This window comes from Anthonomus grandis, chromosome 9 (genome assembly GCF_022605725.1).
Source record: "Anthonomus grandis grandis chromosome 9, icAntGran1.3, whole genome shotgun sequence".
NCBI classification, from domain to species: Eukaryota; Metazoa; Arthropoda; class Insecta; order Coleoptera; family Curculionidae; genus Anthonomus; species Anthonomus grandis.
Window position 1 is genome coordinate 21,531,182 of NC_065554.1, and position 17,888 is coordinate 21,549,069.

Consider the following 17,888-nt stretch of genomic DNA (forward strand, 5'->3'; position numbering starts at 1 on the left):
AACTAGCCATACAGGATTTGGCTCATCCAGCACAGGCACGATATCTCTCCTCCCTGCAGTCTTCTTGCCCATGACTTATACTGATTGACGGGTGACAGCTGTCATCGTTTTGTTTCTTCTTCTCTTATACTGGGCTTAATTCCCTATAAGGTTGTGTTGGTCTAAGCGACCTTGGCTATTCCCATCACTTTCTGCGGACGGCCCTTCTCCTGTATATACGAAAGTAAAGGGTATAGACTTCTTCTACTTAGTACTCTTATGCTGTGGAATCTTCAGACGAGGCGCCAAAATACAATACAAAAATGTATATCACCATAGACAGCTGTCATTTGGGTCGGCCATCTTGTGTCGTGACGTCACTTATCAGCTGTGTTCGGGTAGATAGTGGGGGGACGGGGGCAAACTTCAATCTTTGATGGCGAAGCCAACAACAATATACTTTTATGGAAAATTAACGCAAAATTGGTGTGTGTATATCCTGACCCCTTTATCAGTCCTTGATCTTGGCTGCGTCGATAACGGGGGCCTCAACTCATCTCGGCTAGTTCTCTCGCACGGTCCGAAATATGTCGCAGTAAAAACCGAAAAATTGTGAAAAGTTTTTTTTTTGTGAGGTATTTACCATGTCCTCCTACTTGGTGCAACATAAGGCCCTGGAGAAGCCAGTGGGCAAAGAATCAATCCATTCTGGACAGTTTATGGTATCCCAGTTCGAAGCAGAAGAGCAGGATGATGAGGATAATGTTGCAGTGCCTATACCCGAAGTAATCGAAGACAGCAAAGTTATTGTGCCTGTCCAGGTTTATATAAGGGAAAATGTGGATTCTAGTAATAATAGGAAGACACAACAGCAATTGTTTATTGACCAGAGTCTTGCTAAATTGTTTCAGTGCATGTCATTGGCATACAGGTAAGATACTTTTGTTTTTCCATGGTTCCCAATTGCAAATTGTTTACTGGTGATATGACTTAACAGTACCATTTTATGTTGTTGCTATGTAAGAATCCTTAGCAAAGGTTATCATTCAAAAATTTTTTTTCATGTCAAAAGCAATAATTTGTTTAAAACTAGGACTGGTCAGTAATAATTACCTAATACCTTGTTGTTTTATTGTGTACATCATTATTTGTGTACACATCTTTAATCAGATAACATGAGATAAGCATAGTAGTTTTCTTAATGGCAGTAGACAAGCATGTTTTATTGATGGAATATTACATGTTTTAGTTAGAAAGGCATTTACTGAACTTCAGAGACGTCTAGGATGTAAAATTTGGGATAAATACTTGAGATAAGGTGAATGTTTTAGTTATCATAAATAAAATATTCTAGGTAAACAACTTTTATATAACTTAAGATTATTTTTAAAATATTATAAAATGTACTTCACAAGTCAAATTATTAAAAAAATCTGAGCACATTATCTTGCTATAAATTTACCTCCTTTTTTATACAAATTTTTTTTTAAAATTATTCCTATGTTAGTAAGGAACGAACCATAGGATATTTAGACTATTGCATTGCCATAGTCCAGAATAAGCCTGTTTGCATAAAAGTAATTGCTAAATGTCTCCTAATCACAATATTTTCACCATGTGTAATCCTATTTTACTAAAAATATTGGTCCTTATTGCTGTGATAATCAATATTCAGGTTTGTTATTAATGTCACATCAAAGAATGTTCATACACATCAAATAGGATAAACTTAGTAGTATACATAATTAAAATCTAAACTCCTTTATTAGTAATAATAATTCTTAAATTATTAATTATAATAATTATTTTATTTCCTCAGTATGTATAGAAAAATACAGTTCTTTACGTGAAGAAAAGGTTAAAATATATTATTAAAACCAGTAAAACTTTAGCCTTTTGTTAAAATTAATATATTTGGGGAGTCTATGACATTGACTTAAATGGTTAAAAATCTTACAGGAATTATAAATATTACTTTTTTGATAAAAGGATGTTTGGTGAGCATTTGACAAAAGAAGTTCGCTCCTATGTGTATTGTACAGAGGCCTATTTGCTTGAAAAAATGATCTATTTTTTTTAACATAAGTAATTATTTCATAAATATACCCTCCAAGTACCTTCTTTTCTTTAAAGTCCTCCCTACATGAGTGTCTATACTCAATGCTGCTAACTATTCTAATTGCATACTTTAGAATTAAAAATATGCCTGTGAGCTTACACCACAGTTGACTTATACTATAATGCAAAAATGAATGAAAATTGGCATAGTACAATATTAAAAGTGCATCCTACAATAATCTGAAATATATTTCAAAGTATAACAACTACTTCTCAATCTGTTACATAGATTTTCAATATGAGACTCCGATTTCAAGTCTTGATCAAAAACACTCGGAAACTACCCATTGGCAACAACTTATTCTGTGTATTCCTAAATAAAATGTCATTGTCAAGGACTGGTTCATTCTGTGAAAATCAAACAAAATGGGGTATTATCTCTATAAGACTTAAGCTGTTCTTTTCAGACCATCAAATTATGCATACATAAATATATATATATTTTTTTTTACAATTTTCTTGAGGTATTCCTGATTTTTTAACAATTTTCTTGAGGACCTATACTTCAAGAAAATTGTTACAAAATTTTTTGTTATTTAACTAGTCGGCCGAGACTACCCCTCTGTATATATAAGAATTCAAAAACTCTTCACAGGATTATCGAATACATTTTTTAATCCTCCCTTAAGTCTTCTTTTAAAATTATTTAGAGGCAGTTGTCTAATAATGTCAATCCCTTCAAATCCCTATTAAAAAAAAATATTCCCATTAAAGAAGGATCACTGTGATAGCTTTTTTTATTTCTAACTTTTTTAAATAACCAAATACTCAATTACATATCCTGAGACCCGAGTTTCTTTGGCAAGTTTTCAATCTTGACATTTCACCTCAAATCCGGGTCTACAAGTATGTCCAAAAATTTTAACACTTGTAATGCCCACATTCACCCCTTGAAGACCATGCACAGCACAGCCCTCGACTGTGCATCAGGAAGTCCCATCATTATAGAGACAGCCTACATTCCCAATTAGCATTAAATCATTGATGTAAATTAAGAAAATTATTGGTGCCAGTATAGATCCCTGGCGCACACCACTATTTATTTCTCTCTCTGCTGACAACACTCCATCAACCCTGACTACCTGTTTAAGGTTTGATTAAATATGATTCAATGAACTGTCTACTATTATCATATAAATTATAAGATTCAGCTTATGCATCACAAAAGCCTTGTCAAGGTCACAAAACACATTAGAGAAGTAATCCAGTCTTTAAACCTTGATTTTAATTGATTGGTATATGGTATTTGTAAAACATATAATTGCCTTGAGACATAAATAATTTTTGGACACCTCTTAAAACTCCTCCTTTTTACTTGTCATAACTATGTTGTCATTTTTTGAGGTATATTAAGATTCTGTACAAATACATGCATTTTATATTTAGAAATAAATAATTACATTATATGTATTAAATAAGAGGTATAGCAATATTGCCTCAGAATACAATATGATTGGGAAATATGTGTAATAAAATTTGATTTAATCTCAAAATATTCATGAAATTTACTTATTTTAAGCATTTCACTGTTAAAGTTTAGAATATGGTGACAATATTTTTTTGAGCAATTTATTGAACTAAGCTTTCATGGGACATGAAAAAAATATAAGATAAATAAATAATCATTAGTCAATTGAATAGTTCTTCTACACACTACATAGCAATTGTTAATTTCAATATGATTGTGAACACGGAAATTGTGACAGACATTCATCAAACATAAAAAAGGATATCTATCTGTCTTTTTATCTATTACTTTTATATGTTTGTTTTATTATCATATTTAACATAAGGTTGTGCCACATCAATTTACCATGTTACACAAACCAATATAGTTTCCACTAGATCTCGATAATTTTTTAATAACTCATGATAGATTAGACATAGATTTCAGCAGTTTGTTATTTCTGAAGGTTTATATTTAATTATTTTATACATCAAAATTGGTTTTTAGACTAATAACTATTGATGTATATTTTTTAGCTAAGATGACTATGATTTTGCATAAAGAAAATTATAATATCATTCAAAACATCATTGGGTGAAGTCCTCTTCTATATTTTAATTATTCTTAATATAAACATATTTTTTATTTAATAGAAATTTAACTAGGATTATAAATGACCTTACCAGGCTGTTACAGTTAACTGATAATAATTTTTTAGGTGGGTTTATATCAGTTTCCATATTATCTTCTCTGTATACATATAGATAATATGTAATAAGTTTAATAATGTATATGCAGGACAATTTTTCTACTGGAATGTTAAGTGAGAAAACATACTTCAGTTAAATTTAGAAATTATTTAAATTTGATTAAAGCATTAAAAAATGAGTAGTCATGATAAATCAGGTTTCTAGAACTAATATATATATTTCATATTAAGAAAAGTAGGCAATAGCACTGGGCTAGATGCATTAAATTTACAATGAAAAAGCAAATCCTAATCTGAACATGTAAATAAATTAAGTAAACACAGGATTACCCAATCTATTAGATAATAATGAATTTATATAAAAGGTAGTTTACATGTCAATGAGGATTTCCTGAATATACAGACTGCTGAAAACCCAACTCTTTACATTTCCAAGAAAATAATTATAATTATTAATTGTATGTCGTCATTAAACACATAATGCATTTTAAATATTTGTCTGGTGGACTCACTATACATAAGTTCCTGTAAATTCTGTGGTTAGAAAATACCAAATACAAAAGTCATTCATTACTTAGAAAAAAAATTACATACAGTTGTAAATTTTGTATTACACTGGGAATTTATCATTGATATAATTAATCAAATCAATTACTCTGCAGGAGTACCCATACTCGTTGTCGTACCAGGCAATAAGTTTAACGAAATTCTCATTCAGTGAAATGCCCGCTCCCGCATCAAAGACGCAACTCCTGCTGTCCCCATTGCAATCTGTGGATACCAACTGTTCTTCAGAGTAACCCATAATGCCTTTAAATTGTCCTGAACAAGCCTCTTTTATTTTAGTTTTGATATCTTCCATAGAAGCCGCTTTACCTGATAAAACACAACTAATAAAACTCATTATTGATATCAGTCATGACTCACCCAATCTACAAGTTAAATCCACCACAGACACATTGGGTACTGGAACCCTAAAAGCCATGCCGGTTAATTTTCCTTTTAAGTCGGGTATAACTTTGGTGACGGCCTTGGCCGCCCCCGTGGATGCGGGAATAATATTCTGCCCCGCACCTCTGCCATCCCTCCAATTCTTCCCGGATGGTCCGTCCACGGTCTTCTGGGTGGCAGTGGTGGCGTGAACGGTAGTCATGAGACCCTCGACGATTTCGAAGTTATCGTGGACCACTTTGGCTAGTGGTGCCAGGCAGTTGGTTGTGCATGAAGCATTCGAAATCACCTTTAACGACCATTATATAGAAAAGTGCCACAATATATTAGAAATCTTGGGTTCAAGCATTCTTAAAACTACAACATACTTAAAGTATTTAAGGGTGTAGTAAACTTACTCTAAGTAAGTTTAAATAAACAAACATAACTTTTTGGATGAATGAATATAAAGATCTTAAGGGCAAAAAGTTATAATTAAAATAAAAATTGGCATATGGTGCCTATGGTAATGTAGAACTTAGTATAAATACAGATGCTAAGTGTTTTTGGTCCTATATTTGTAGCCAAATTTCTTATAATAATAATTCTATATCTGGAAAATATTGCAAGTTGTGAAGTATTTTAGTTTCTTTCTGATTTGTCCATTAACCAGGTAAAGTTATCTTAGTCGACAATCTTCAATATATCCAAAAGTTTGGCATTTAAGCAAAGTAAAACCATTATTTAAAAAAGGTGCCAAGAATGATGCAACAAATTATCGTCCAGTTACGATTCTCAGTGCAATCTCAAAAGTTTTAAAATTGGTCTTATTTAATAGACTCTATGATGACGTCAAGTTCAACATATCTGAGCACCAACATGAATTTTTATCTAAGAACTCTACATTGACCAGTATAGACGTTATTTATACTGATGGTGAGGGCTTTGATAAAGTAAACAGCAATATTATAAAACTTTTTAAGAAAATAACGTCAATATTAACTCCTTTATATATTTGACATCATATTTGTCAAATAGGCAACAATTTGTTAAAGTGTCAAGTCTGAAATCTACAGTAATACATCTGGAGTTCCTTATGATTGAAGATTTTAAGTTATATATGGAGATTGGGTCTGTGGAGGACTACTCATGTCTGCAGCGAAACTTTAATAATGTTGTAGACTGGTGTAGTACAAATGCACTCTTCTTCAATAACTAAAAATGTTGTCTATGACCCTGAATTGTGATATTGAAGGTTATGAAAGAGAATTGGGTGTTGTGGTTGACTGAAATCTGGTTTTTACTGACAAAATTGTCAATATAGTGAATGAGGCACACTAAACAATGGGCCTCATTGTCAGATCGACTAAGAATTTTAATGTGGGGTGTTTTCTGAAGTTGTTCGATAGTCTGGTATTACCAAAGTTAGAATGTGCTTGTATAATTTGTTCCTCTCAATATGAAGTTTTCAGTTCACAGAGAAAATGTCTTAAGTATATATTTTTAAAAAAGTTAGGGTATTACCCAAAGCAGGGCTGTGACCACTATTTACTTTTACAGAATTTTCATAGATTAACTTTGGAAAATCGGCACATCAAAACTGGTATTATATATCTCTTTAAAATTTTAACCAAGAAAATTGATTTATATGAAATTCTTTTAATGCTTTCAATTATGTAAAGTTAGAAATACCAGGCAAAGAAATATGTTTCATTTAAGGCACCCTAGAATTATAATACTTATAAAAACTCACCGATTTACAAAATTTGTATTTTAATATTTATGCATGTGATTTGGATTTAGACCTTTTGGATTTAAATAAATTTACCAAAATTATTGACAATAATCTTTAAGCTTCTCAGACTCAGGCCTATACATTTTAATTTGAAGTCACTCATTATTGTTAGCATAAGAAGATAACTTGGTGTTATGTTTAATTGTTTTTGTTTTTTGTTGAATTTGAATGTACATTATTTTCCTTTATATATAGTGCGGTGTCTGTAATGAGCCTTCTGGCTGTTGATACTTAATAAATAAATTTTTAACACATATTAGCAGGTAAATGTAAAATAACATAGGATCTAGGTAAATTGTTATGTGGCACACTGTATTGATGAAGAAGGATTATCAAGGATGGTTGTAGAAGTGGACAGTCTTCTAGAGTCCCCAATTGACGTTTATAAAATCCTTTGATGAACTGAAATTCTGGATTCAAGTTTTGAGGTTTCAGAAGATTGGAGCATTTTAGCACAAAAAGAGAAATTTATGATTCCTAAAAATAACAAGGTAAATCATAAGTAGCATGAAAATTCCTCATAAGAAAAACAAATTGTTTTTCAAAGAAAAATGTAGTTGTAATGAGTACTGACCCTTAAGGTACATAACAAGTAATGGTTCTAGTTCCTGATAAACCAAATTCAAATTGAAAAAATGCTTTATTGTATAAAGAGTGTATTACACCATCCTTTACGAAGCTGGAAGAAACTAAAATCATAAAAATGATAAAACAAAACAGACATAAAAAATTAATAAAATCAATTTACCAAGACAAGCAATAATTAACTTAAATCATCACTCCAGTGAGTTACCAAAATTAATATAAAAAAGTAGACAAGTATAATAAAATGTATTTGACAAAAAAAGTGTCTATATAATACATAAACACCATAAAAAACAAAACAAGTATTTTTTCCCAGTTGTCTCTAGCATTTATCAAATTCATCTAAGCTATAATATGCCTTGCTCAATAAAAATGTTTTAACTAACTTACTAAACCCCTTATCACTACTAATGTTCTTATATTCTAACGGCAAGTGATTGTATATTTTGATCCTCTTGATTGAATGTTTCATAATAGCACTCTTTGAGATGCATAGATCTAAGTTTTTAGAATTAAATGGGGAATACTTCTTACGAACCAACTCTGAAGTAAAAATAACAATACAGGTCAATGTCAATGCTCCTGAGCCATGAGCATTGACATGAATCATGAAGGATCAGAGCATTTAAAGAACAATTGGACAGAGACAGCAGCGACCATTAGAGTAATTCGATCAGGCTCAGAAGATTTTTGATTCTCTTTAACGTCAGTAATTTTTGCGAGTCGAAAGATAAAGGGATAATTAGCTAAAACTTCATGTAGTAAAGATATTACTATGGATTCGCACTACTAGAACCTTGAATGAACAATCCAACAGCTATATACTACCAAAATAATTATTTAATACGTCCACCATTAACTCGGATTTTATTGTCTTACGATAGACACAATGTCTAAAATCATTGATCGACTTTGTGTCTATTGGTTGGCATATTTCATTATTGTCCTTGAATATTTAGGGATAACGTCGACCTTAAGTCATATAAGTCGCAAACCCTCAGTCATCCATAATTTTCGTTTCTTAGTTTTAAGCATTCTTAAGAAAACTTTCATTTGTCACACAATACATGATAAAATGAAAGACTGCTGGAAAACCATCTTAAGAAACTACTGCAGGTGAAAGGAAAAATGCTGAACAAAAATTTGCTCTGCTAATTATTCTAAATAGTGGGCTGATGAATAATTATTACTGCACGGCATTTGAGGATGAATGATTTCATAATTAGAAATACCAGAAAGAACACCAGAACATGAGTTACATTAGTTAAATTTGTAAAAAAGTAATCCAGAGTTGGTAATATCAGATGTAGCAGAAGTTATTCATGTAGGACTATTTATCTACGGAATCCATTTACATTGTAATTATAAACAAGTTACATCTAAGTTTAGTGAAAAGTATCACACTCCCTAAAAGTACAACATTTAAGAAGACATTAGTGCTGCGATACCAATCGTATAGTTGATACTGTGTGATATTTCGAGAAGGAATTCTATGTTTAAAAAATTACAACAACTGAGGACAGACACGTAGAAAACATAATTCTAGTAGAATCCTTCATGACTCTAGAAAAATTTAGACTATCCTTTACCCACTGATAATTATATTCATCCCTGTGATATCCACTTTTAAATGCAGCGATTCTCAAAAAAATTATTCTGGATTTTTTGAGCTGCTCAATGTAACAATTGTAAAATTGGGACCAAACAACTGAGACATACTCAAAAATTGGTCTAACAAGATCAATAAAGCATTCTGAAAATAAACATAGACAAGTCAACACTTCACCTCTGAATAGAGCTAAATATTCTCATTGCCCTATTTGTTATATGATTGATTTACGATGATAATTTTGATTTTTGAAATTTCTGTTTTAGAGCCTCTATTTAAATTGGAAGATTATTTATTAAGTATTAAGAAAAAGTAATTTTATGGCATTTAGTATTATAAGTGACACCTGTTTAAATCACACACCATTTAAAAACTGATTCTCTTGTAGAAAAGCAGCATCATTGAAAGACTCAATACTTCTAGAAAGTTTGACATCATGCACAAACATCAGAACATGGGAATTTTTCACCAAATAAATTGAGAAGAGCCACAATGGGGCCCTTGGGGTACTTGTGATGGCTCACTATATATTTTATTAGATAATGAGCCTTCAAGATTGACCACTTGAATCCTTCCTCGATCAAACTCAAATATCCACTAAAGAAGACCATCTGCAATACCTTAAGTCTTCAGTTTCTCTAAGATGATCCTATAATTGACCCGATCAAAAGCCTTAAAGAAATCTGTATAGATCGAGTCAACCTGGGATCCCCCTTCCAAACTATTGTATGTGTTATTAATGTACAACACCACATTGACATCAGCAGATCTACCCTTTATAAATTCAAATTGTTCCAGATTAAAAACACTTCTAAAACTTGGGTAACTCTCATTGGTTACATACAGCGCAATAGTTGGTCATATCATTTCTATTCCCAGATTTAAATGGAGGTTTTAAAAAAGAAAGAATTCTACATAAAAAAAATGGCTTGAGTTAATGGTATCAGTGCCGTCATGTATCTATCTACAAAAAGAAAATGTAGATCCATGCACTAAAAAAACACCCACTTGGCCATTTCTAGTTTTCAATTTTAACCCAATTTATCAGGTAGAAGAATATGTTCATCCACTTTATTCCTTAATTCAGCTTTTAAGCTTTATCAGTTTGATGAGAATGAACTTCAACTTTAACAACTATATGACAAAACAAGAAGTAACTTACCGTTTGCGAAGGCTCATACTTGTCCCAATTAACTCCACAAACGTACATGGGAGCGTCAGATGAAGGGGCTGAAATAATCACCCTTTTAGCTCCGCCTGTGATGTGCTGGGAGGCCTTCTCTATGGTAGTGAACACTCCGGTACATTCTACGACGTATTGGACACCCGAATCTCCCCATGGGATTTTCGTAGGGTCTTTTTCGTTGAAAACCGCAATCTTTTGGCCGTTAACGATGAGGTGTTTACCGTCCGTATTGACGCATCCTTTGAAGATGCCATGGGTGGAGTCATATTTAAATAGATAGACCATGTAAGCGGGGTCCAGGAAAGGGTCGTTAATACCTCCTACTTGGATTCCCTTGCTGATCGCGATACGGACTACGAGGCGCCCTATACGTCCGAAACCGTTTATTCCTATACAGACCATTTTTTTTGTATGCTCTTGAAGTGACTTTTAGTGACAGAACTGTTATATTGAGGTAGAATTTGTGTACCTTATTGTAGGTGGAAGGTGAGTTTGTATTACACCTGGGAAGGGTCAATTTGAAGTCAATTTTTACCTATATTTCTACATTCATTTAAATGTTCGCCACATGACCTATTCTTTAAACACCAACGAAATTCTTTAACCCAAACCTCGCCCCACTGATAACCTTTCGCTATTTATATTAACTATCTCATTATAGGAAATATTATCCGATTTTTTATTCGCAGGCAAAAACTCACATCACCAAAATGGAATCGATTCAGAGGGATCAGACTGAGATGGAAGGACAAAATTCGATTGAACAACGTCATTTGGCGGTGCTGGCATTTACAATGTATGTATTTTTGTATGCCCTCTGTATATGCTTATATAATATATTTGTTTATTGTAGTTATCAAGAAGGAGCAGACGCTAATTTGCCAGTTTGCCAGCCCCCTGGACGTGGACACCCATAATAAACCCGAAGTAAGTTTCGGATAAATTAATTGTAATATTCATAAATATGTAAAATAATAATAATAGGCAAATCAAACAAGAGTTATCTCGCTAATTCTTTCGTAAACATTATTCGTTGTTTGTCTAGATTTTTAGGGTCTCTGAAGCGTCACTTTTGCGATATACATATGTGGTTATCTACTTACATACAATATTCACAATAATTTATTTTAATATATACAAGATGATCGAAAGCTGTGAATTCATTTTTGTGGACATCATCGAATTTAAAGCTTTCGATCTCCTGATGAGCAATCAGGAACCGAATTGGTGCGCCTGGAGAATTAAAATATTTTATATTTATTCTAAATTCGCGGGTGTATTTAGATGATTTTAAAGAATTTTCTAAAGCCTTTGACAGTATCAAGATTTTTTTCAAACGATTAAAACTCTGTACTCAAAACTCCAAAACAGCTGTATTTACAAGGAAACTTGCAATAGTCTTTTTGGTAAAGACGCTTATCAGCTTTCATGTAAAATTAAAACCGGAGTTTTCAAAATTTTTTGATTTTTTAGGTCTGAAATATTCGGATTTTTTTCAATATATCAAATGACGGAACTTTGGCATGATTTAGTCAGGTCAAATCTACATAAATAAAGATCTGACGCTAGCGAGTTGGATGCTGCTAAATACGAGTTAAAATTAAAGTTATTCTGGTGGTTCTCCTAAGGTTACACTAATACCTTAACCTGTTTTTGTCAGAAAATTCCTCCTTCCTTCTTGCCGTCACTGTTTATGGTTTTGACATTGTGTTCAGCACAGAGACCTGGCTAAGGCTAGAAGTATCCACTGTAGCTGTTCATGATGGCGGTGGTTCACTTTTAGGAGTTTCTAACATGTTTATGTCTAGGGATGTAAAATGACGGTCATTTTTGTAATTTTTGTCATTTATATTTTCTGATTTTCAATATCAGACTACTTATTATAGCAATAAAAACACACATTTCAAACAAAAAAATATCATACAACGTAAAACAAAACATTAAATTCTCATAATAAAAAATATTTATAAATAAAACAAAGTTTTATTATTAAAAAATAACATAAATATGTAAATCAAACTAAATGCTTATAAAGGTAGGTAATAAAAGTAATAAAACTGGATTTTACTAAAATTCGTAATTTTCTTCTTCTTCTTCAGTCTCATAATTATAGATATCACTGAAGTTCACTTTGATATTTGGAAAGTATACCTTCCAACTCTTCAATAAGACTAATGCTTTCGTCAGTGGTACTACCTTCTTGGTCACTGGTACAGCTTACATGTTCATTTCCGTTATCAAGTAAGGTTTTAGAGGTGGAGGTAGAGGGTAATGGTGATTTTGACGGTCCAGACGGTTCCTCATCGGCATCCGGAATAGTTTCTAGAATAATACTGTTTTTTCTATATTTCTTAAAATAAAAATAATAATGTTAATACCTAAACGATTTTGTTCTATCCTAGAATACACATGTCTGACATGTCTCTCCTTGTCAACTAATCCTAATCCGAAACTTATATCTTTGCTCGGTATAACGCTTTTATGAGGAAATAGTTTTAGATTGTGATGTATATAAGTTAGCATACCAGCTCTTTTTGTTGTTAGAAGATTCCTAGTTTTAGAATGTATAAATCCATAAGAACTGAAAGTTCTCTCAGTAGCTGCTGAAGTAGCTGGCATGCCAAGTACAGCTTCTGCCACATGTCGAAGTGGCATTTCAGTACAAATACCTTTCCAGTATATCAAAGGTAAAATGTTAACATTTTTTTCACAATCCTGCACAAATTTTAATCCCCAAAAATTTTCGCTGCTCCTATAGGCGGCTAAATTTTCAAGTACTTTGCTATCATCAACATAATCTAAGTACATGGCAATAGAATGGATGTAAGTTAACCCACTACAATTTCCTTTTGTGATAGTTGCTTTCCTAAAAAACAAAAAAAAAAATATTAACTTATAATTTAATTATAAGTATAAAAGTATACTTAACTACATATTAAAGTTAAGTTACGTTAAGTTTATTCATTTTTTTAGGTATTGAGTTTTGTTTAAGTATCAAAAAAAATTACCTTTATATCGAGGATCCAAAATGTTTGCAGCAAAGTGTATTTCTCTAAGGCACATCTGTTGCCTTTCTGTTACTTTTTTTTCCTCCAGCTTCAATAAGGGCGAGGTAGACAATTGGTTTTTAAAAACAATAGCAATTTCATAAAATGCAACAGCTACTTCACTAATGTTGCACTTGTCTGACTCCAAACGCAAAATCCATTTCTTTATTGGTTGTAATAAAGTTAAAAAATGTTCGATTTTCGTCCAGAATATATCATCAAGAGTATCATGTTTATTCCTTTTTTCAAGCAATGTCTGATACTCTTCTGTGATTACCAGGCTTTCAAAACTTGTAACTATGGAAGCCCATCTTGTTGCTACAGGAAGTTTAAGGGTGCAGGATTCACCTTTTTGCTTTTCCTTTGAAATTCTTTTAAATGCAAAAGTTAAAACCGATTTATTTTTTATTGCCTTTATTATGGACTTCGAGGCATTAAGAAGAGTTTCTGTGGTCTTTAATTTCATTATATCAGTAACCAATAAATTAAGTGTATGTGCTGCGCAACCGTAAAATAAAATTGGTTTGTCTGGATATCTACTTGTAGCAAATCCCAAGATTTCTTCATATTAGCGGCATTGTCTGAGCAAAAGCCCATTATTTTGTTAATTCCCACCTCATTGTATACCATTTCTATTTGATCTGCCATGTACTCACCTGTATGTCTACTTTCTTCAGTAGACAATGATTTGTAAAAAACAGGTTGGGGTGTGGTTATAACAAAATGAATTATGCTCTCATTCCTTATGTTTGTCCATGCATCGCATTGAATGTCCAGGACTTTAGCATTTGTTAAATTACCTGTCACTTCGATTTCAACTTGATTAAATACAGCATTTAAAAGCGAATTTGATAAAACAAAACGTGAAGGCAACGTCAAGGACGGTCTGATTTTTTTAAAAAGGTCTATCCAATCTATATTTTCTGTTCTATTTAAGGGCAGACCTGTAGCATAAATTGCCTTTGCTAGCATCAACCAAATTTCATCTTGATCGTCGGGTTTAATGTTGTCAATAAAACTGCTTAGAGTGCTCAGGGTACTAATTGAGCTACATTGACTACGACTACCCATTCCCTGGACTTTAGATGCCGATGAACTATTCCTTACCTCTTGTAACTCTTCTTGCTGTTCTGCTGATTCAGCCACCGACACATCCAGTTTCCTCTTGTTTGATTTTTCTGTCTCATTCAGCTTTAGTTCACTTTTTAGCATTAGTTTAACATTGTCAGGGCACATTTCACATGTAACAAGATGTAAGCCCATTCTAGTTGCATGGTGTGCAACCTGTTTTTTACAAAATTTACACTCGTAACATTTCAATTTCTGGCCTGGCTTATTTAGAGTATTAAAGTATTTATATACAATACTTTTAGTTCTACCCATTTTCTTGATGTTTAAAAAACAAAACACAACAAAAAATAAATAGGCACAGGAAAAAACTTTGAAAATATAAAATAGCTCTTATTGTAAAGGTACTAATGCCGCCGAACAACTGAATTGACGCGCCGATCGCGAGAAGAAGCAAGCAAGCCAGCCAAGCCAATGTAATAAGCAGGTTGTAGCTTGTCTTAAGCAGTAAACATTGAAAATCAGCTGATATTTTTGTGACGGTCGTTTATTTTTTATGACCGTCATTTATTTTTGCGACAGTAAGATTTTAATTGATTAATTTTAATTGATAAAAAATAAATGATGATGGTGTCATAAAAATAAATGACGTGACCGTGTCAGCAAAATTTGCTCACATCCCTATTTATGTCTCACCTTCCATTGATATTGTTTGTTGTAAAATTACTTTTAGGTTTCAGTTGCTATATATCTTTGCTAATAAAGCTTTGTAATTCGAAAGTATTGGAACAAATTTTGATCAGCTTACTGTGTTAGTTTCATTATTAAGTGCCGAATTCAGTAAAAATGCCCCCCTTTTTCACACTTGTGTGTTTTTGTGTGTGTGTTACTAATATTGAAAAATCGTTGACCACACAATTTAAAGCGGTATTAAAAGCATTTCACGTAACTGTATTCATTTATTAAGAATTGATAGGAAAATAAGTATATAATCTAAATTATATTCCTCTAAAAGAGTCCAGATTGAGTGCTCAGAAAATATGACAGATAGTGAAGTATCTAATATTATTTTATTTAGAAAAATATAGTTAGAATTAGTAAGATTAAGTTTTAAATTTAATAATTAAACGCAAACACGTCTGAATTTTCGTGTTGTTAACTGGTGAATCAGGTCGATATTACCCCAGCGTTCAAGTAAATCTGACTCAATGCATGGTAGAACTAAACTATTCAAACGAAGCAAATATTTGAATAATAAAAATGAATATACGATATGCATTAATTTGGGAAAGTCAAAATTAAAAATTGCTTTTAACAGCTTCTTTATTTCTTTATAAAAATGCGCATTATATTCCAGAGACTTAATTTCCACGAACAGGTGATTATACATTTTTATGTCATTGGTGTTTGAGCTTTTATATTTTTTGTGAACCATGTCAACAATTCAAAATGTTGTGTTTTGTTTACATATTGAAACAAAACACAAAGGACACTAACGTGCTCCCCTTTTTAAATACTGTTCGTCCTCTTTAATGTTCTGTATAGTCTTAAGTGTGTCTAAATGTACTATCGTTCCTTACAATAATTTTCATACTATCAAATGTGTTCCCACTATGTAAAGCTTCTGGGCTTAACTGACAATTAGCACTGATGATGGCTCATACGCCGAAAGCGTTCTGCTAAGCTTCTAAAAATAAATTCCTTTGAATACATCTAGTTTGATTAATTTGTATTATTCTTCGAGCAACACCGCCACTTCCCTCTTCTATCTAAATGTATGTTTGATCAAGTTTTTTGTAAGGTTTTTGTTATTGATTAGCTCTGTCAACTGTCATAGTCTCTGGACAGTATTGATGATTGCCCATTTCTTCAGAAGTATCCGGATTTTTTGGTGTGCTGGTAACAGGCTGAGGCTTAACGTGGCGAAGTGTAGTATGGTCACTTATTCAAGACCAAAGATCCCTATTACTTACAACTATTCTACCAATAATGCCATCTTGAGCAGACTTGTAATGTCAGCCATGAAGAAACTTGGGTTCATAATTAGAAACTCTTAGAGTTTTACTGCAGAGTCTACGTCTTTACTAATTTTTAGCTGTTTTTTCAAGGCAAAATTGGATTATGGCTGCATCGTATGAAATACAATTTACCAATGCCCATGATGTCCTGTAAGAGGTTTTAACCACCGCCAACTATTAGGCCGGTTTAATTTTTTTTGCTAAGTTCTATATGGGTTAATTAATGATTTAATGAACAGTCCTGTTCTTCTCTCTTGTATTTTTTTCTTGCCAATGCCTCACTCGTTGTTAAAATCACCTTCATATGTAATGTGCGATATATTTAATAAAGTATCTCATTTGTGCGACATGAATTTTTCTATAATATATGTGATTGTAGTGCTATAATCCATAAATATTTTCGTGACTTTGATTAAGGCTTATTGCGGTTGTTTATGTTTAAAACTTAAATTTTGATTTATATATTATTATTGGAGTTTTTCTGTTCGGTTTTCTTTTTGTTTTGGTAACGTTTAGCTTATTTTTTTTTAATCAGTTTATGTATATGTAAGCAATTCCCTTTTATTGGGCAGATTAGTTGCCTATTGGAAATAAAGGCTTAACTAAACTAATTATTTATTTATTTACGGGATGTCCCCATTCTAACAAAATTACAAAAGAAATTATATCCTAACCCTAAATGTATATAATTATTCTGCCATCAACAAATATATTAATAAGAAATTTTGGATATCTATTAAATATCCAAAATTTCTATAAATCAACAATATATCTATCTAAATGTATATTAATATGTAGCAGCCCAAGATATACAAATAAGATAAAACTTCCAGAAAAATTTAAGCACAAACTAACCTTGTCCAAAAAAAAAATGAAGACGACAATATATAGTTTTCCCCAGTTGAAAAAAAAAAGATATATAAAGCAACTAAAAACATACCATTAAAATAATCAAAATAAGAGAAGTAAAAGCAATCAAATTTATTTGATACTTAACACATAGTACTCAACGAGTAAACTGGTCTGAGTGAGTTTACTCGTTGAGTACTATTAAGTTTTGAAGGCTTTAAATCCACTAAGTCAAAAGCCCTGATTAAATCTATTTCCCAACATGTGGAGTCGATTAATTGTCATTCAACCAGAAAAAGGGACGTCTCTCTAAGGACTCTAGTATTGCACCTAAAGTTTATCCGCGATAACAATTCAGGGCAATCAATCGCATTATTAATCAACTTGTGAAGAAATATCATATCACACCTAGTCCGATAGTCCTCAAGAGAAATCATATTTAGCCTTGACTTAAGTTCCAATAAAGACTCATCTCATACATTTAATCGCCAGGCACAAATCCTGAGAAATTTATTTTGGACCTTATCAAGATTGTAAATATGGTTATA

The 17,888-nt window shown here is 32.1% G+C and overlaps 2 protein-coding genes across 3 annotated transcripts in view; one reads left to right on the top strand and one right to left on the bottom strand.

Moving 5' to 3' along the window:
* The first annotated feature begins 373 nt into the window (after positions 1 to 373).
* LOC126740148 (MLX-interacting protein) overlaps positions 374 to 17,888 on the top strand; it is a 34,045-nt gene continuing 16,530 nt past the window's right edge. For both annotated transcript variants that reach the window (XM_050446077.1, XM_050446078.1), the window contains exons 1-3: positions 374 to 910; positions 11,048 to 11,154; positions 11,212 to 11,285. In XM_050446077.1, coding sequence (XP_050302034.1) covers positions 624 to 910; positions 11,048 to 11,154; positions 11,212 to 11,285 — 468 coding nt within the window. In that variant the 5' untranslated portion in view covers positions 374 to 623. The remainder of the gene's footprint in view (positions 911 to 11,047; positions 11,155 to 11,211; positions 11,286 to 17,888) is intronic.
* On the bottom strand, positions 4,845 to 10,814 carry LOC126740149 (glyceraldehyde-3-phosphate dehydrogenase 2-like). Its single transcript, XM_050446079.1, has 3 exons — positions 10,335 to 10,814; positions 5,181 to 5,493; positions 4,845 to 5,129 (listed from the first exon to the last, which is right to left on the bottom strand). Exons 1-3 carry the CDS (start codon positions 10,758 to 10,760, stop codon positions 4,864 to 4,866), a joined length of 1,005 nt encoding a protein of 334 aa, XP_050302036.1. The 5' UTR covers positions 10,761 to 10,814; the 3' UTR covers positions 4,845 to 4,863.

Coding starts and splice junctions, on each gene's coding strand:
- LOC126740149 (XM_050446079.1), bottom strand. CDS start 10,760: ATGGTCTGTATAGGAATAAACGGTTTCGGACGTATAGGGCGCCTCGTA. Junction 5,494..10,334: donor AGTATGAGCCTTCGCAAACG/GTAAGTTACTTC, acceptor TGGTCGTTAAAG/GTGATTTCGAATGCTTCATG. Junction 5,130..5,180: donor GGATTTAACTTGTAGATTGG/GTGAGTCATGAC, acceptor GTGTTTTATCAG/GTAAAGCGGCTTCTATGGAA.